The sequence below is a fragment of the Paroedura picta genome, chromosome 3 (assembly GCF_049243985.1).
Source record: "Paroedura picta isolate Pp20150507F chromosome 3, Ppicta_v3.0, whole genome shotgun sequence".
Classification (NCBI taxonomy): Eukaryota; Metazoa; Chordata; class Lepidosauria; order Squamata; family Gekkonidae; genus Paroedura; species Paroedura picta.
Genome location: NC_135371.1, coordinates 163,192,968 through 163,212,994, shown reverse-complemented (window position 1 = coordinate 163,212,994; position 20,027 = coordinate 163,192,968). Strand labels below are relative to the sequence as shown.

At 51.0% G+C, this 20,027-nt stretch overlaps 1 protein-coding gene across 1 annotated transcript in view; it reads left to right on the top strand.

The window, feature by feature from the left end:
• PIP4K2C (phosphatidylinositol-5-phosphate 4-kinase type 2 gamma) overlaps positions 1 to 20,027 on the top strand; it is a 48,858-nt gene that overhangs the window by 14,167 nt on the left and 14,664 nt on the right. Inside the window, exons 3-7 of the mRNA XM_077329179.1 lie at positions 3,229 to 3,325; positions 6,811 to 6,957; positions 8,106 to 8,252; positions 14,046 to 14,084; positions 18,692 to 18,805. Coding sequence (XP_077185294.1) covers positions 3,229 to 3,325; positions 6,811 to 6,957; positions 8,106 to 8,252; positions 14,046 to 14,084; positions 18,692 to 18,805 — 544 coding nt within the window. The remainder of the gene's footprint in view (positions 1 to 3,228; positions 3,326 to 6,810; positions 6,958 to 8,105; positions 8,253 to 14,045; positions 14,085 to 18,691; positions 18,806 to 20,027) is intronic.

Below are 20,027 nucleotides of genomic sequence, written 5' to 3'. Positions count from 1 at the left end.
CCTGCCTGTGTTTGTTTCTTTCAGCCCTGCCTTTCCACAGGGTGGCCCTGGTCAGTCAGTGTGTCAGTCATCTCCAACACCAACATCCATGAGACCTTTGTGTTGGCAAAGAGGGCATCCCTTGGGAAACAGCTGCCTCCAGTATTGGGGGTGCTTGGCTTGGGACTTCCCAACATCTTGTCAAACCTTCCGCTGCATTGTGACTGGATCCCCGCCCCCAGCGGCAGCCATTTTGTTGTGGTCCCCGCACCTGCTCTCAACATTTCAAAAGGTCCTGCAGGTTCAGTAGGTTTGGGCACCTTTATTCTATGCAGTCGTTGCATTTTCTCCACTCATTGTGGAGATTTTTTATTTTATTTATTTATTCCTTAAATTTATATACTGCCGTTCCCGGCTGGAAAAATACATACGCTTGACAAATAGCCTCTTCACCCTGGTGAAACGTAATGGCAAGGAACAGCAGGGTATTCCTGTTTTTGCATTACTGCGGTCCTAAGCTGGAAACTTAGGAGCTGTATAGTCTTAGACAGCACATATTTCACGGTTTCAAAATGGTACCTCCAGGGAAACTTCTTCCAGTTCAGGGCATGGCTCAAAAATCAGGAAAATGAGAAGCTTCTGGATCAGTCCCGTGGGTTCCATCTAGTTCAGCATCCTGTCTCACAAGATGGCCAACCAGTTATCATGAAGGACAAACAAACAGGGCATAGAGATCCTACCTCCCAGCACTAATTTTCACAGGGCTTTTTGCCTCTGTATATGAAGGTTTCCTTTACTGATGGACTTAGGCTTCTGCACCAGGGGCCCAATCCGGCTCGATTCAACTTCGGCTCTGATTAAAGTCAATGGTGCCGTTGACTTTAATGGGAATTCTGGCATTTCCGACTTTCCTGGGGCATGGGAGGCTGGGGGATTCAGTTATAGCCTCCAAACCTTCAGGATAGCTCCAGGAGGCTCTCCCCTGACCCCCCCCCCCTCTAAATTTCACTACAATTGGACCACGGAGTCTACTTCCAATGGTTCCAAAAGAAGGTGCCCTCATCTCTCCATTCTATCCAATGGAGACTCTGTCCAGTCCAGTCCCTTAATCATCCGGGTTGCCATCTTCTAGCGACATTCCTGAGACTGGCCAGGGGTAAGGAAGGCAAACCTTCTTCTGATTACCTTTATTTATTTTATTTTTATTTATTATTGTACTTACAGACTGCAGCTCTCGGCCTGGCCGGCTCATGGCGGTTTACATAAAAACATAGATCTAAAAACATAAGACCCAATAAAACCCACAGTACATCCAAAATGGCAGCAGCAATCAACAATCTAAGCCCCCCCCTCCATGCCCATCCTCCACCCTTCCACTAGCATTTGCCATTACCCTGGTAGATGTTCGCAGGCAATGGTTAACCTAGAGGGCCACAGACTACAGAGGGTATTTAAATTCTGTGGGCATCGCATTAGATCAGGGGTAGTCAAACTGCGGCCCTCCAGATGTCCATGGACTACAATTCCCATGAGCCCCTGCCAGCATTTGCTGGTAGGGGCTCATGGGAATTGTAGTCCAAGGACATCTGGAGGGCCGCAGTTTGACTATCCCTGCATTAGATTGTGTGTGTGTGTGTTTGTGTTTGTGTGGTCTTTTTCTCATTGCTCTATCCGGCTTGTTGTGAGCTAGGAATGTAGGGTGTGTGTGTATGTGTCTTGCCAATACTGGAATGGAAACTGTTGATCCCTAAGAAGGTGCTGTGCTTCTGGCCTCAGGATATTGTCAGGGGTTGACAAACAGCACACTTGGGAGAACTCCCCCCCCCCCCCCACTGGCCGGCCTCATAGGACTGTGCCACTTCAGAGGGGGGGGGGCTGAGTCAAGCTCTCTCTAAAAGCCACAGAGGAAGCTTCCATCGTGGGTGGGGGGGAGGGCGTCTTTCCGTTCCCTCCATCGCCCAGATTTCTAATTATCAGCAGTGAGCGGAAGGCTTTTCTCCCTTCCTAATAGTGCACCCAGGCACATACTGCTGGAGGATTACACCATGTGCTGCAGGAGGCTAATGGGGAGGAGATTACGGGGCCCAGATTACTGAGATAATGCTCAGATTGACTGGGTAGCTATTAACGTTGGTAAAGCCTTGTCTCCTTGTCAGGCGGGTCTTTAAACTGCACAGGGCCTTTAAATGCAGGAGAATGACTTGTGGGGGGAGGCGGGAGCAGGAATGAGCTTGTTTTTAAACCCAAGAAAGCCAAGGCCGGGACTCATGAAGCTGCTTTGGATGGGCCTGTGCCACTTTTCTCTATACAGTGGGCACCGAAAACACTTTACAATACGGGTCTCCCTGCCTCTGTTTTAACTTCATGGTAGCAGCTGGGCGTAGTAGTTAAGAGAGGCAGCCTCTAATCTGGAGGTACCGGGTTCGATTCCCCCATTCCTCCTCCACGTGTAGCCAGCTGGGTGACCTCAGTCCAGCCAGAGCTCTGTCAGCCCCACCTCCCTCACAGGGTGACTGTTGTGGGGAGAGGAAGGGAAGGCGATTATCAGCGGCTTTGAGAGACATGAGGCCTGCAGGGTGACCTTGGGCTGTTCACAGTTCTCTCAGAGCTCTCTCAGCCCCACCTACCTCAAAGGGTGTCTGTTGAGGGGAGAGGAAGGGAAGGCGATTGTCAGCCACTTTGAGACACGTATGGCCTGTGGGGTGACCTTGGGCTATTCGCAGTTCTCTTAGAGGAAGGGAAAGCTATTATCCGCCGCTTTGAGATGCCTTCAGGCAGTGAAAAGCAGGGTAGAAAAAACAGGTCTTCTTCTCCCATTGATAACCCCATGAGGCAGGTGAGGCTGAGAGAAGGTGACTGGGCCTATGGTCACCCACCGAACTTCCATGTCAGATTCGACATTTGAACCTGGGACTCTAGATTCTGGTCCCGCCCTCTGCCTACTATGCCACAGAAGATCTCACAGTGAGGCCTGTTGAATGGCAATTCTGAATGACTCCCCATATTATTTTCTAAACGCTTCCTGCAAGCAAGAAATAAGGAGTGTGTAGGGCCAGAACCTTTGTCAGATCCACTGGTGTTGTTTTAGCTGCAGGGAGCTTTTTGCTACAAGGGTGCGTTAAAAAATATCGTTCGCTGCTCAACCGGATGCGGGACGGCCCTGCCTAACCGCTCCGGAACTCCTCACGCTTCCACATTTGGAGACGGGGTCCTCAGCATCGCAGTTGCTTCTTTCTGTCTCTCCTGCAGGGAAAACTTGCCCAGCCACTTCAAGTTCAAGGAATACTGTCCGCAGGTCTTCCGCAATCTCCGGGAACGCTTCAACATCGATGACCAGGATTATCAGGTGAGCCCCGTTCTCGGACACCAATGAACCTCGTCCGACAGCTCAGGTTCCCAGCAAGGCAGTCGCCTGCTATTTTCCCAACACGTCCAGAGGTTTACGACGCAGTTCTCTCAGCACCACTGCTGTAGGACCTCTTCTGCAGAGACGCCTGCCAATGCAGCTGGACGCCTTTCTTTTTAGAGAAGCCGTTAAAAACGTTTTTTTGTTCCAGGAGGCCTTTGTCAGGTTTGAGAAAAAGCCGAGGGGTGGGTGGTGTTGCGTCTAATTTTGCGGAACGGCATGGCTGAATTTGAAGGTTTGCGTGTGGGGTGGTTATTTGTTTGTGTCTTTGTTTTTTCCCCCCCCCCTTCTTTTCGCTGATGCATTTGCCGGCCTTCCTGAAGTGTTTTGATTCTCACGATTCACCCGGAGAACGCCAGCTGGGCAGCAGAATAGAAATCCCCCCCTAACAATAGCGGCTTTCAGAGGAGTGAATTTGGCGAGTTTATAAATTGCTCCCCCTGACTCATAGCAGCTAGGTGACTGGATTACTGTTAAGCGCAGCTGATGAATGTTTCAAGGAAGCTGCCTTGAGAAAGGTTGCTATTGGAGGCCGTCTGAGCCGGATTGCTTTCTTCCCCCAGGGCAGGCTGCGTGGCGTTTTCTGGCAATTTCTCACCCAGGCGGTGGCTGGCGCAGGCTCTGGATGGCCTTTAGTGAAGTTGTAGCGCAGGGGTATTCAAACTGCGGCCCTCCAGATGTCCATGGACTACAATTCCCAGGAGCCCCCTGCCAGCATTTGCTGGCAGGGGGCTCCTGGGAATTGTAGTCCATGGACATCTGGAGGGCCGCAGTTTGACCACCCCTGTTGTAGCGTGTGTGCGCCATATTCCGGCACTTCGGTGATTAAGAGACCGAGCTGCACATCGAGGGGCCCCTGGTTCAGATCAGATGCATTCATTTCGGTCGGCGACCGGAACAAAATACAAAACAGTAAAAAACAATATCAGATTGGTTAAAAGTTCCAAAATACTTTGTGTGTTCAATAGATCCATCCTAACCTTTGTACATATTTAGTCAGGGACTCCTAAATTTAATTGCTAATCTTGCATATTTGGCAATAATATAGGATAAATTCTTATTTTTATCCGAAAGGAGTTCCTTTAATTTGGCTTGTCTTGAAGTAGCCCTTAAGAGCCAGTTTGGTGTAGTGGTTAGGAGTGTGGACTTCTAATCTGGCCTGCCGGGTTCGATTCTGCACTCCCCCACATGCAGCCAGCTGGGTGACCTTGGGCTAGTCACAGCACTGATAAAGCTGTTCTGATCAAGTAGGAATATCAGGGATCTCTCAGCCTCACCTCCCTCACAGGGCGTCTGTTGGGGGAGAGGGAAGGGAAGGCGACTGTTAGCTGCTTTGAGCCTCCTTCGGGTAGAGAAAAGCAGCATATAAGAGCCAACTCTTCTTCTTAAGTTAGTGAGGATGGAATACAGCAATTCCTGACGCCATTGGCTGTAAATACAGCCATCAAAAATCATATGTTCCATGTTCTCAATGTTACCATCCTGGCATATGCAAGTACGTTCCTGGGGTGGAATCCCAGGTTCAAATATTGCTCTTGGCATAATCTCACTAGATGATTCAGATTAGCCATATTGGTCTGAAGTAGCACAATAAAATCAGAGTCCTGTAGCATCTTTAAGACCAACAAAGATTTATTCAAGGCATGAGCTCACGCCTTGAATAAATCTTTGTTGGTCTTAAAGGTGCCACTGGACTCTGATTTTATTGTTCTCACCAGATGAGTTAAACCAAACCCCATGGTTTCAGCCTCAGCCACCCCACCCCCCATCTTGGGTTCTATCCAGCCACCTTTTCCTCTGATGAAAAAGAGAGTGGGTGGGGTCCACTTCAAGCACCCCAAAAGGTATTCAGGAGATCATGGGACCTGGATGGACAAAACCCACCTGGGATGGACGCTGTAGTATGAGAAAAGGCATAATAGTGAATACACCTTGCAGAGTTGTTGTAAAAACATCAACAGATTGAATACTGTAGTTGAATGTTTGGCATTTTCAACACGTGGGGTTTGATGCTAGCAGTGCTTTGACTGCTAATGCTGTGGCTGAGAGGGTAGAGCACCTGTTTTGCATGCGGAAGGTTCCAGGTTTGGTCCCCGGCATCTCCAGTTAAAAAGGACCTTGGGTAGCAGGTGGAGGGGCTACCCTTTCTCTGCCTTGGGCCTTGGAGAGCTGCTGCTGTTCAGGATAGACCATTTGGAGCCCGATGAACCAAGTGTAGCTTCCTTTGTTTGTTCCAAAGCTCTGTAAGATGGCAGAAGACAATCTTGAGCATACTATCTTAGCCTGTCATAAGAAGCGGTGTTTCCAAGGCTCTTTGTCTGCACTGGCCTTTAGCACTGTGAAGGCACCCATCTTGGTCCACCATAGATGCTCCTGTGTTAGGTTTCCAGCTGGCTAGGGAGGAAATGTCCCGGCGTTTTTATGGCCGGTCAGTGGGCAGAAATGGGCAGTTGAAGCTCTTCATAGCATGGAGGCCACTAAAGTCCAAATAATGGTGATATAATTATTATAATAGCATGCCGTCAAGTTGCAACTGACTCATGGCGACCCATCAAAGGAGTTTTCGAGGCAAGAGATGAGTAAATGTGGTTTGCCATTGCCTGCCTTTGCTTAGCAACCCTCGACTTCCTCGGTGATCTCTCATCCAAGCCCTAAGCAGAGGCAACCTGGCTTGGATTCCAAGCTGTAATAAGCTCAGGCTCCACTAAAAAGACAAGGCAGGATACTTTTCTCCAGGGTTATTTTGCATGGATCCCAAAGGACTAAGGCAGGGATGGTCAAACTGCGGCCCTCCAGATGTTCATGGACTACAATCCCCATGAGCCCCTGCCAGCAAACACTGGCCCATGGGAATTGCAGTCTAGAAGGAAGCCTCTCTGCTCAAGGCATGAAGTCTTTGCAAGGCGAACCATTGGTCAATCTTGTGGGAGATCAGCCGGGCTGAGTTTTAAGGGGGTATTTGTTGCCTCAGAACTGCTCGAAGCCAGCAGACGCGGTGACAGCGGAGACCTTGATGGGCGGAGAGAGCCTTTTCCTCGGATTCTTGCCTCTTTGTACGGCTAATTCAGCATTTGGGAGAAGGAAGAGCCCTAAAGGTTTCCTGAAAGGAGATGGCAGAATGAAAAAACCCAGCCAGCAGTCCGGCTTTGCTTGTGTCCCATTTCTTCTTCAAGCCCCTGTAGATGCGCTTGCCTTTGAGGCGTGGCTGGCCGTGAAGGAGCCTTCAGATATCTGCCTACCCTGCTGGCCTTCCTTCCAGATGTTCTGCTGTCCAGTTCCTGCTCTTAGCCTGGCTTCTTGCATTTGCAGACTAAGGGGAGGGGATCCCAAGCGGGAGGGGATCCGTAAGCAATCAGTCCATCCGGGGCTAGAGTGGCAGGCCGTAGCACATCCCGACTTCATTTTCTTTTTTTCAACCCGCCCAGGCTACGTTGACACGCAGCCCCCCCACCTACGAGACTGAGGGGGGCGGGGGGCGCTTCCTCATGTCTTACGATAAGACGCTGGTGATAAAGCTGATCTCCAGCGAAGACGTGGCGGACATGCACAGTCTCCTCTCCCATTACCACCAGGTAAGGTTGGTTGGCGGGTTCCTTCCGGGGGAGGGCCACGCGCTCCGTGTTGGAAAGAGAATCCAGCTTCTGCCGCGGGGAAGAGCCTCGTTCTGCAATCAGAATAAAAAGTGCAAGCTAAGCTAAGCAAGTTAAAGCAAAAAGAAAATAATTTTTTTTTTGTAAAAATTTTGCTGCTGCCTTTTTTTGTTAGCCGTGTGTGGGGAGGATAAGGAATCAGATAGCTGATGAAAGAAGCTTTGAGTCACAAAAGCTCATGCCCTGAATACCTTGTTGGTTTCTAATGCAGGTGGGGGACATGCAAGAACTTATAGGGTAGGGCTATTGTTTTCAGTGTCTCCTCCCCCCCCCACCTCCCTTCCCCACACACCTTTTTTGCTGGGTTCTTGCCTTCTGCTTGGCCTTGTTTCTCCTGCCTTAGTGTACAAATGAAACTATTGAGTTCTGTTCAAATGAACTGGTCGTCTCTGGCTTAAAAGAACTACATCTGGCCTTGACCCGGGCCGAGGCCTTTTCAGTTCTGGCCCCGACCTGGAGGAATGAACTCCCAGAAGAGCTGAGGGCCCTGAGGGAACTAGGTTAGTTCTGCAGGGCCTGTAAGATGGAGCTCCTCCATGGCCAAAAGGCTGGAAAAGGCTGCGTTAAGCACTTAACACGGGTTTCAGCTGGAGGTTTCAGCTGGAGACTGTCATCCCTAGCACCACTCCAAAATGACGGCCGCAGGAAGCGGAACTGGATGCAAAATGGGAGGTGGAGCCAGTGGAATACCTCCCTTCTCACATGTCTTGGGAAGGAGGACATTTTGAGGGGGAAATGGAGCCACATGCTGGCCAATAAGAATGATAATAATAGCTTAAATTTTATAGGCTACCCTTCCCAGTTGGCTTAGGGTGGGCAGCATCAGTACAAGGAACTACCAGGTGTTTAGCAGCCATCCTCTTTCAGAAGAAGGAAAACCCCTTCATTTGAATGAGGGCAGCTGGTAACAAGCTCTGCCTTACCAGTGTCCCATCCCACTTTGTCTGGTGGGTACCAAGGGAAGTACTAGCAGGCGCCATGGTGCCCATGGGCACCCTGCTGGGGAACACTGCTCTAGGTGCTAACTGATTTCCATCTAGCTAAAAGCCCTCTCTGTCTTCTCGTTCCAGTATATTGTGAAATGTCATGGGAGCACCCTCTTGCCCCAGTTCCTGGGGATGTACCGGGTCAGCGTGGACAACGAAGAGAGCTACATGCTGGTCATGAGGAACATGTTCAGTCACCGGCTCACGGTGCACCGGAAGTACGATCTGAAGGTAACGGGGGCCGTCAGGGGCATGCCAGAGCGGGGCCCCACTTGTCAAGCTGTCGCCTCCCCAGTCATCTTTGAACACACGTGGTGTGGGCTTGGCTATCCCCAGCTTAAGTTCTTCAATGCTTAATGCGAAAGGGCTGCATTAAGAACCGATCTATCCGTCGGTGGTCCAAGGACTGTGTTGGGTTTTGACCATTTGGCGGCCTGGGTTGCAAGAGAATTGGGGCCTAGGGGCTGGCCTCCCTCATGCTTCCTTCTGTGTTTTAGAATTTCGGCACTCACTGATTTCTAGGCTATCCCCTCCTGCCCTCCACCGTTCTGTCTGTAGGACCTGGGGAAGAGGCTGGAGGTGGCAGAGCCAGGTTAGGGGGTGTGAGAGAAGGGCCCAGCAGAAAGCTGGCAATTGTTTGCGTCCCATCTTCGTCCCCAGTAAAGAGCTAAAGCAGGTCTCCTCTCCTCTATTTTATCCTCACAGCAGCCTTGCGAGGTAGGTCAGGCTGCATGTGCACACGACTTGCACCCAGCCATTTCCCACAGCAGACAGATGTTCAAGCCTGGATCTCCTGGTTGTGCCGTTTAGGTTTCGCTCTGGATAGCCAACCTCCCATGCCCCTCTGTAAAATGGGAATAATACCGTACAGAGCACTCTTTGTAACCCACAGAGGCTAGGAACTTGTGAGAGTATGTGTGCTTTTAATAAAACCCGAGGTTCTCAGGGTGCTGATTTCCGTGCCCTAGAATCGTAGAGTTGGAAGGGACCTCCTGGGTCATCTAGTCCAACCCCCTGCACTATGCAGGACGCTCACATCCCTATCGCTCATCCACTGTCACCTGCCACCCCCTTGGGCCTTCACGGAATCAGCTTCTCTGTCAGATGGCTATCCCAGGAACAAAAACCCACAGAACTGGAAAAGGCTCAGTTTTCTCACAGAAATGACCCACCTTTGTGCTTGATGGGTGTCTAATCTGGGATGGTTGCTCTTGCTTTGTGGCCTCCTTAAGGCATTGTCCGGCATCAGCAGAGCTTTTGGCTAAAGCCACTTGGGAAGCAAGCTGAAAAGTGTTAGAACTAATACCTTCCTTCCTTGATCTGCCCACCTGAACCGTTTTAAGGTTCTTCTTGAAAGGCTCTCCCCACCCTGTCTTTTCAAATCTGCAGCTCAGAGCTGTCTTGTTCAGTGAAGCCTTTAGGCTTATCTCCTTGGCCTGCATCTCCAGCCAAAGCAAAATCGAAGCCCGTGAATCCGTGTTCGTTCCTCATGCAAACTCTCCTTTCCCTCCCACTTGCTTCCTCTCTACCCTTTTCCGGTATCTAAATTTGGGGGCAGGCTCTTTGGGGCAAGGGCGCCTCTTGGTTATTTTGCTTGGTGTAGTGGTTAGAGTGCGTTGGGATAGAGAGCCAGTTTGGTGTAGTGATTAGGAGTGCGGACTTCTAATCTGGCGAGCCGGGTTTGATTCCCCGCTGCCCCACATGCAGCCAGCTGGGTGACCTTGGGCTTGCCATGGCACTGAGAAAGCTGTTCAGACCGAGCAGGAATATCAGAGCTCTCTTAGCCTCACCTCCCTGTCTGTTGTGGGGAGAGGAAAGGGAAGGTGACTGTAAGCTGCTTTGAGATTGCTTTGGGTAGAGAAAAAGCGGCATATAAGAACCAACTCTTCTCCTTCTCCTCCTCTTCTTCTTCTTCTCCTTCTTCTAACCTTTCTTTCCAAAGGCAGGATCTTTTGTCACCACCCCAGCACCAACGTAGGGATCGCTTCTAAAAGTCAGTGATGACTCTTTTGATTTATGCCAGATATCCAGTTCCTTTTGAGCTTCTTCTGGCCTCTGCTGTTTTGAACCCATTAAAATGTATCTGGCTGAACTGAATCTCCTAAGAAAGGCTTCTCGTTCTGCTTTGGATATTACATCTGGCTGAGGATCCGTCGCTTTCTCCCCTGGCCATCTGGGCACTTCAGGCAGCCCACCGGCTGTTTGCTGTAGCTCGCCAATACAACGGCCTTCCCTGGGCAGCTGCTTTCTGGAGACTTTGCAGAAATCTTCACCGAAGGCCAAATGAAGGCATCACGTCTGACCCCCTAAACGTAGCTTGAAGCTCCCGGCTTGCTTTAGGATGCTTAGGGCTGATCCTGCGTTGAGCAGGGGGTTGGACTAGATGGCCTGTATGGCCCCTTCCAATTCTATGATTCTAGGATTTTATGACCCTGGACAAGAGTGAACTAGCTTAGCATAACTAGCAAAAACGGTCTTTGCAGTTCTTCCTGGTTAGATAGGAGCTTTGCATGATAACTCTCTCTGCTTCCTGCATTTCACGATCCCTTGACCGTGCTGTTCATTTGTTTCTAAACCTCCTGCATAAAAATAAAGGCGAGGTGAGGGGCTGTGGCTCCGTAGAAGAGCCTCTGCTTCTGCAGGGAGAAGGTCCCCGGTTCGATCCCTGACATTGCCAGTAAAAAAAGGACCAGGCAGTGAGTGATGCGGAAGAACTCTGCCAGAGGCCCTAGAAATCCACTGCCAACCCGAGAATACAGGCCTCGAGCCAGCTGGGTGTGGTGCTTAAGAATGGCAGGAGAGCCAGGTTTTTCACAGTCAGAGTAGTTCAGCAGTGGGATAGGCTGCCTAAGGAGGTGGTGAGCTCCCCCTCACTGGCAGTCTTCAAGCAAAGGTTGGATACACACTTTTCTTGGATGCTTTAGGATGCTTTGGGCTGATCCTGCGTTGAGCAGGGGGTTGGACTAGATGGCCTGTATGGCCCATTCCAACTCTATGATTCTGTGATTCCCCACTCCTCCTCTACACGAAGCTGTCTGGGTGACCTTGGGCTAGTCACAGTCCTAATATTTCTCTTCTCACAGAGCAGTTGGGTCAAAGCTCTCTCAGCCCCACCTACCTCACAGGGTGACTGTTGTGGGGAGAGGAAAGGAAGGCAATTGTAAGCCGCTTTGAGACTCCTTCCGTTAATAAAAAGCAAAGCACAGAAACCAACTCTTGATGGTTTGATGTCCTGATTCCACGTAATGCGTGAGGGTTCACGGATAGCATCTCTCCAATGGAGCCTTAGGGCTCCTTACGCTTTGTAGTTGACACAGTCTCTGATGGACTGGACTTCCTTGCCCTGGCAACCACCAGGTGGCCTGCAGGGTACAGACTCTCTCCCTTTCTTCTCACCTTTGCAGGGAAAGGATTCTACAGCCCTGGGGGAAGGGGGGGGGTGGATTTGCTCAAAACGCGACTGATTTCCAAAAGCAAGGCCAGTCCCTTGTTGCGTACTGGCAAACCCCAGCCTCACGCAGATAGCAAAAAGCGGGATGGATCACGTCCGCCCCGCTCCGCCGTCACCCACCGCTGCACCTCATTAAAGCTGACCCCAAAGCGAAACCTCCCGTGGCAAGGTTATGGAGAGCTTTTTATAGTGGCCTTAACTAGGGCCTCGTTCAGAGCTGCTGGCATTTGAAGAGGGCTGTGGGCGGAGAGAGCGCAGGCTGCAGGAGAAATCCGGCTTTGTCTGGAGGGCTGCGGCTGACGCGCCGGTTAACAGCGAGGCTGCGTTCCCCCTAGGAACGGCTGCAATCAGTTCTGCAGGTGGTGGACGTGCCGCCTGCATGGGGCTTGCAGTAGCACTGGTTCGGAAAGGAACAGGGTCCGACGAAAGGGCAGCATTGGGAGATCACAGTCAAGGCGCCTAAATATTGTAGATGGATAATAAAATGTTGGAAAGGTTACAAGAAGAAGAAGAGTCGGTTCTTATATGCCGCTTTTCTCTCCCCAAAGGAGTCTCAAAGTGGCTTACAGTCGCCTTCCCTTTCCTCTCCCCATAACACACACCCTGTGAGGGAGGTGAGGCTGAGAGAGCCCTGATTTTACTGAAGAAGAAGAAGAGTTGGTTCTTATATGCCGCTTTTCCCTACCCGAAGGAGGCTCAAAGCAGCTTACAGTCGCCTTCCCATTCCTCTCCCCACAACAGACACCCTGTGGGGTGGGTGAGGCTGAGAGAGCCCTGATATCACTGCTCGGTCAGAACAGCTTTATCAGTGCCGTGGCGAGCCCAAGGTCACCCAGCTGGCTGCATGTGGGGGAGTGCAGAATCAAACCCAGCTCGCCAGATTAGAAGTCTGCACTCCTAACCACTACACTACACTGGCTTTAGATGCGTAGCTCCTAGGTAGCCATGCGTATGAGACTTTTGCATTTTTAGTGAGTGCTTTGATCTGGCGTACGGTATCCTATATTCCATTACTTCCGCTGTTATTTTGGATATGCTATATGATAAATCTTAATTGGTTTCATGTGGGGAAGTGGGCAGAGAGCATGTTTTACGAGTGACTTGGAAAGGCATGGGAAAGTGTCATGCGCAGGGTCCTTCTTGTGAGAGGTCTCTTTCGCCTCTTTGATTTCAAACGCTGGCTTGCATTCCCCTGGAGTGCTTCCGCTGGTGGAAAGATCCCTGCCCATGACGGCAGAGGAGCTGAAGATTCTTGTGAAGTGTGCTGAGAAGATACTGCGTGTTCCATTGTTCTTTTCCCTCCCAGCGGCAGGGTCTTTTTGGGCAGAGAATCACGATGGGCTCCCTGACAGGAAATAAATCCCTTTATTCCCTGACAGGAACCGCGTTGAGCAGGGGGTTGGACTAGATGGCCTGTATGGCCCCTTCCAACTCTATGATTCTGTGATTCTATCCCAATTGTTTCTATCATCTTTGTTTAGAATCTCAGAATCACAGAGTTGGAAGGGACCTCCTGGGTCATCTAGTCCAACCCCTGCATTACGCAGGACACTCCCAACCCTATCGCTCATCCACTGTCACCTGCCACCTCTTTGAGCCTTCATGGAATCAGCCTCTCCGTCAGACGGCTACCTACCCTCTGTTTAAAAATCTCCAAAGATGGAGAACCCACCGCCTCCCAAGGCATCCTGTGCCACTGAGAAATCACTCCAACTGTCAGGAACTTCTTCTGGATGATCTGGGGCCAAGGGACCAAGCCCTATGAAGATAGGTTGAGGGACTTGGGAATGTTCAGCCTGGAGAAAAGGAGGTCGAGAGGGGACATGATAGTCCTCTTAAGTATTTGAAAGGTTGTCACTTGGAGGAGGGCAGGATGCTGTTTCTGCTGGCTGCAGAGGAGAGGACACGCAGTAATGGGTTTAAACTACAAGTACAACGATACAGGCTAGATATCAGGGAAAAAAAATTCACCGTCAGAGTAGTTCAGCAGTGGAATAGGCTGTCTAAGGAGGTGGTGAGCTCCCCCTCATTGGCCGTCCTCAAGCAAAGGTTGGATACACTCTTTTCTTGGATGCTTTAGGATGCTCTGGGCTGATCCTGAGTTGAGCAGGGGGTTGGACTAGATGGCCTGTGTGGCCCCTTCCAACTCTATGATTCTATGATTCTATGATTAGATAGAATTTAGAATCATAAGAGTTGGAAGGGTCCTCCTGGGTCATCTAGTCCAACCCCCGCCACCATGCAAGACACTCACAACCCTATCGCTCATCCACTCTAACTGAGGCGTGTTTCATAATGTTTAAAACGACATAGTTCCACCGTTCCACAATTGAACATAAACAGTGGAATGTGTTACTGATATTTTGTTACGTTTTAATGATCCGATATTTAGGGATATTTTATGTGTTCCCCCCCCCCCCCCCCCGATTTTTGTGATGACCTTTGGTTTATGACAAACTGAGGAGCTGTAACGCATTGTTTGGCTTCCATTGACGAGGCCTTACGATTCTGCTTGTGCCTTCAGTCCCATGCCTGCTCAAGCCTAATCTCCATGTTTTCGCTTTTCCCGTTAGGGCTCCCTGGTGTCCCGTGAAGCGAGTGATAAAGAGAAGGTAAGGATGCCTCGTGGCTGGTTGCTGAGAGGTGTGTGTGGGGGGGGGTTCTTATCACCCCTGCACTGTTTAAAGGTAAAGGTATCCCTTGTGCAACCACCGGGTCATGTCTGAGCCTTGGGGTGACGCCCTCTAGCATTTTCATGGCAGACTCAATACGGGGTGGTTTGCCAGTGCCTTCCCCAGTCATTACCGTTTACCCCCCAGCAAGCTGGGTACTCATTTTACCGACCTCAGAAGGATGGAAGGCTGAGTCAACCTTGAGCCAGCTGCTGGGATTGAACTCCCAGCTTCATGGGCAGAGCTTTCAGACTGCATGTCTGCTGCCTTACCACTCTGCGCCACAAGAGGCCCTGTTTATTTATGGCAAATGAACTAGCACAGTCCCAGCTGAACTGCTCCAACCCAAACAGCAGGACTGAAGGGGAGTTTGGCCAGAGGAAGTTGCTCGGTATTTTTATGTCTGTCCATTTTATCCCGCATTTCTCCCTTATGGAGGTCCCAAAGTGGGGCTTCTATCGTTCTTCTGTTCTTCATTTTATCCTGCCAATAACCCTATGGGGTGGTGAGCGTGTGACCAGCCCAGCAAAATTCTATTTTGGATTGTGGATTTGAACCTGGGGCTCCCAGAGCCGAGTCCAGGGCCCCCTGACCTTTTTAACACTCTGGTCACAACTTCGAATTCTGACCTGGCAGGGCAGGCACAGCAGCGAAATGGGTTAACTTCACCAGCATGGTGAAGGTTCTTGTGATGTGACAGGAGCTGCTGCCAAAGCACCATTTAATAAATAAATCCAATAAATCCACCCAGTCAAACACAAGCCTTGCTGGGCGAAAGCCCTCCCTGGCCCCACCCACTTATTCATAGCACTTGGCGGGTGCCAGAAGAGGTGCCGGCCGTTCCATCACAGGCTCCCTGGCCCCACTTTGGGGACCCTTATCCTACTTTGGCTCTTGAGCACACAGGCCCTTGGGGAGAAGAAAATTCCATTAGGCCCAGTCAGCAATCCAGTTTTGGTGTGAGATAAATTCACAGGCTTTGGGCCTGTGTGGGCGCCACGGTGACAGAACTGGAGGCTAAAGCCGAAGCCATGCTGGGCACACAAGAGGGGATTTGACTGAGTGACAGCTGTCTATCAGTGGAGGGAAGCCTCCATGCTCTGAGGCAGCAGATCTCTGAATACCAGTGTCGGGAGGAGGTGACATTAGGAGAAGGCCTTGGTCTCTATTCCCCGTTTTCTGGCCCTGGAGCTGTGAGAGACCAGACATTCAGCTTGGTAGCCCGCCAGTCTGTCCCAGCAAGCCAGCTCTCACATTACGTTTTCCCCCTTTTTTCTGCCTTTGTCTTCTGCCTGTTTTTCCTTGCCCGCCTCATGCTTCTTGGAATCCCTTCCCAAAAATTCTGCTTTGCAGCGTGCTTCCTTCCCCACGCACCATTTTTTAAAAACCTACCTCCCCTCGGCCTGCTTTCCATAGCGACGTAACTCAATTTCAACACTCAGCGGCTTTTGCTTTCCCGTTGAATGTCACCCTCGTTCCCCCCCCCCTTCTCCGCTTTCGTCTCCCTCATCGTAATTTAGCAGGCCGCTTTTCGGCACGCGAGGTCCTCTGAAGAGGCTCCGTCTCCCCTGTAGTGCTTTGTCAGCGGGCGTTCTAGTTTTCCCTGGTAAGCGCTCTCTCTCTCTCAGTCAGATTTGCAACATACACTAAAAATAATTCCAAGCCTGTTTTGAACAACCTATGTTACTCTTTATTCTTTTTTTTCCAAAATGGAAGGTAAGGTAAAGGTAAAGGTAAAAGTAAAGGTAAAGGGATCCCCTGTGCAAGCACCGAGTCATGTCTGACCCTTGGGGTGGCGCCCTCCAGCGTTTTCATGGCAGGCTCAATACGGGGTGGTTTGCCAGTGCCTTCCCCAGTCATTACCGTTTACCCCCCAGCAGCAAGCTGGGTACTCATTTTACCGACCTCGGAAGGATGGAAGGCTGAGTCAACCTTGAGCCGGCTGCTGGGATTGAACTCCCAGCCTCATGGGCAAAGCTTTCAGACAGCTGCCTTACCACTCTGCGCCACAAGAGGCTCTGGAAGGTAAGAGTTCTCATTAATTGCAGCCCATACTGTTTTTGGGGAGAGGTGGGCACTTCAGGCTACGACAGGGTAGGGCAGGGGTGGTCAAACTGCGGCCCTCCAGATGTCCGTGGACTACAATTCCCATGAGCCCCTGCCAGCAAACGCTGGCAGGGGCTCATGGGAATTGTAGTCCATGGACATCTGGAAAGCCGCAGAGACTACCGCCTGGGGTAGGGATTTTAGGCCAAGCCCGGCCTTTTGTGCATTCTGTAGTTCCACGGAAGCACACAGGAGCTGCTCTGGAGCCTACGGGATTCAATGGGCTGCGTTGAGGAGGGAGAAGGGAATGGAAACATGCTTCTCCGCCTCTTCCTTTAGTGGAGCTGGACTGATGGGAGGAGTGATTTTTATTCCATTAAGAACATAACACCTGCTAAATCAGGCCAGCAGTCCACTGAGTCCAGCCTTGTAGCTCACACAGTGGCCAGCCAAGTCCCTCTGGAGCAGGGGTAGTCAAACTGCGGCCCTCCAGATGTCCATGGACTACAATTCCCAGAAACCCCTGCCAGCATTCGCTGGCAGGGGCTTCTGGGAATTGTAGTCCATGGACATCTGGAGGGCCGCAGTTTGGCTACCCCTGCTCTGGAGGGCCAACAACAGGGCAGAGAGGCTGGGGCCTTCTCCTGATAAGAATATAAGAAGAGCCCTGCTGGATCAGACCAAGAGTCCATCTAGTTCAGCCTCCTGCCTCACACAGTGGCCAGCCAATTCCTCTGGAGGGCCAATGACAGGACAGAGAGACCGAGGCCTTCCCCTGAGAGGTACAGAAGAAGAGCCCTGCTGGATCAGACCACTGCTCATTCTAGTCCAGCCTCCTGGCTCACAGAGTGGCCAGCCAGTTCCTCTGGAGAGCCAGCAACAGGGCAGAGAGGCCATGTCCTTCCCCCGATGTAGTCTCCTGGTCCTGGGATTCAGAGGCTTCCTGCTTTCTCTCCTCCACCAATCTGCCGAGTCCTCCATCAGGGCTGTCTGTGCCTGTGGCCATCATTGCAAGCAAATTCCACATTGTAATCACTCTCTAGGTAAAGAACCATTTCTTTTTGCCCCTCCTGGGTCCTACTGCCCATCATCTTCATTGGACGTCCTCGGGTTCTAGAACGTTGGGAGAGGGAGAAAGAGTTCTTTGTCAAAACTCCACCCTCTGAATAGTTTTATAAACCTCTGTCCTGTCCCCCCTTAGCCATCTCTTCCCCACAGTCCATGGCCTCAGGTCCCATGGAATCAACTTTTCCAGGGTCAGAAAGGGCAGCTGTGGTGGGGGTGGGGGTGGGGAGCAGGGAAGATCTGCAGTCCTTGAGCAAACTGATCCATCACATCGCTATGAGGCACCCTCTCCCTTGCTTTTTGTGTGTCCGCCCAGCCTGACCCAGAGTGCTTCTCTGCTGCCATTTCAGGGGATGGAAGGAAAGCAGTGTGAGCCTTATTCCTGCTCCAAATGCACATCCTTTAGCCCCAGGGGCATCTTCCCCAGGGCTGTGCCCTCCCTTGCAAGGAAAATCCGTGAAGACATCCAGCGTGTTCTGCTCCTGTTAAAGAGGGAACAGTTCCTTCTCTGCGCTTGTAAATAGTGGTAGAGGGGAATCTTTATTCAGATGGTGTTTTTCTGGAAGTCGGAGCCAGGGGTAAATGTACAACTCTTGCAAGCGAAACATAGTTTTTAAAATCAGCCAGAACAGGAGCTCCCCATCCAGGTGAACATCAGCTTAGACCAGACTTTCTCAATCAGGGTTTTGTGAAACCCTGGGGTTCCTTGATGTCCCTGGAAGGGTTTTCCAAATGGGTGGGAGTTAACTAATTTTTGAATATATTTTAATTTTTTAAACATTTATCAAGTAATATGACAATATAGAGCCTCTTGTGGTGCAGAGTGGTAAGGCAGCAGACATGCAGTCTGAAAGCTCTGACCATGAGGCTGGCAGTTCTATCCCAGCAGCCGGCTCAAGGTTGACTCAGCCTTCCCATCCTTCCGAGATCAGTAAAATGAGTACCCAGCTTACTGGGGGGTAAAACGGTAATGACTGGGGAAGGCACTGGCAAACCACCCCGTATTGAGTCTGCCATGAAAACGCTGAAGGGCGTCACCCCAAGGGTCAGACATGACCCAGTGCTTGCACAGGGGATACCTTTACCTTTATGACCATATATGGAATCAACATAACCCGCCCACCCCTCCTCCCAAAGTGGCCAATGACGGGCCTGGAGGGGGGGTAGGAAGGGGAGGGGCCCTGGATGAGCATGTCCACAGCTATGTTTCCAGCCATATTCCACCTGATCTCGCTTAACAACTGTAATAAAGTTTGACTTGACTTGACATGATCTCGCCTGTTCTAGGGTTCCCCAAAGCCTGAAGAATGTTTCAGGGGTTTCTCAGTGGTAAAAAAGTTGAGAAAGGCTGCCTTAGACCATATTGATGCTCTTTTATTTGACCTGCAAACTTGTCAAGGTTCTGAATTTGGGATTTGTCTTCATGGCTCTTGTAGGGCAAGGATCTACCCACCCTGAAAGACATTGACTTTCTAAACATGAACCAGAAGGTGTACGTCAGCGAAGAAGCCCAGAAAGATTTCATGGAGAAGCTGAAGCGGGATGTGGAGGTATAGCGACCGCCTACGCCCAGCGTAGCCCACGTCTGAGACTAGCGTTTGACTAGAGAAGAGCAAGGCAGGGGCTCATGGAAATGCTGGCAGGGGCTCATGGGAATTGTAGTCCGTGGACATCTGGAGGGCCGCAGTTTGACTATCCCTGCATTATAACATTAAAATCCACAATAGATCCCTAATTCCATAATTGCCGCCTTTTTATGGCAGGACTGTTGATACGGCTGGTGTTTTGAACAGGGAATCCAGGAGTTTGACACCATTTCAGGCCTCCCATTTAGGCCTACCAGAACAGCAGCTCTGTGGAACTGTCCAAGGTCCTGGAAGTACCCTGATCTCCCCAAGGAAAGCATTTCATCAGGCCAGAGCTGAAAAGGCCCCGGTAGAGGCCATTTTGGTACCTTTGGGACCGGGAATCTTGAGTAGATTTTGCTCCTTAGACCTTACGGCCCTTTAGGGCAGGGCTAATCAACCTGTGGTCCTCCAGATGTCCATGGACTATAATTCCCATGAGCTCCTGCCAGCGAACGCTGGCAGGGGCTCATGGGAATTGTAGTCCATGGACATCTGGAGGGCCATAGGTTGACTACCCCTGCTTTAGGGGATTTCTAGGAAGAGGCGATCTGCCTCCTGCCAGGTTCTCCCAAACCTACGTGACACGTCTGCTTTGGTTTCAGCAATCCAGAGTCTGGCCACAGACTCTAATGTAGTTCTCATAGATTCTCCTGCAAAGCCAAGAGCCCAACCATGGCTTTCCTTTGCTTCACTGAAGCAGGAGGTGCCTCAGAATGCCCTCGTTGATAAGGAGGTGCCCTTTTGGCAAAATCTGCCCCTCTTTGTTAAAAACATGCTTGCTCAGAATCTCCCAGCGCTTTGAGACTGCTGTTCTCTCTGGCAGCCATATTGTGTTTGCGCCCCCCGCCCGCAGTAGCCATTTTCTCGATTGCCTACAAAATCCTCACAATGCCAAACGTAGTCTCAGCAAATCAGAGGTGCCCCGGCCTGGGTTTCCTCACCCCATGGTCTCTCCGGGTGAACGCAGATGGTGGCAGTTCACAGCCCAGTCCTTTTGAAGCGTCCCATTGGAGGACCGTCGTGGGGGTTGTGCCGCCAGCAGGGAGAAGTTGCATGACGTGACATGCGATTGCCACCCAGTGAAAGGAGCCGCAGGTCCCTTGCCCGAGGGAGGTATGCCTGGCCTCAATCTGGGCCAGGGCCT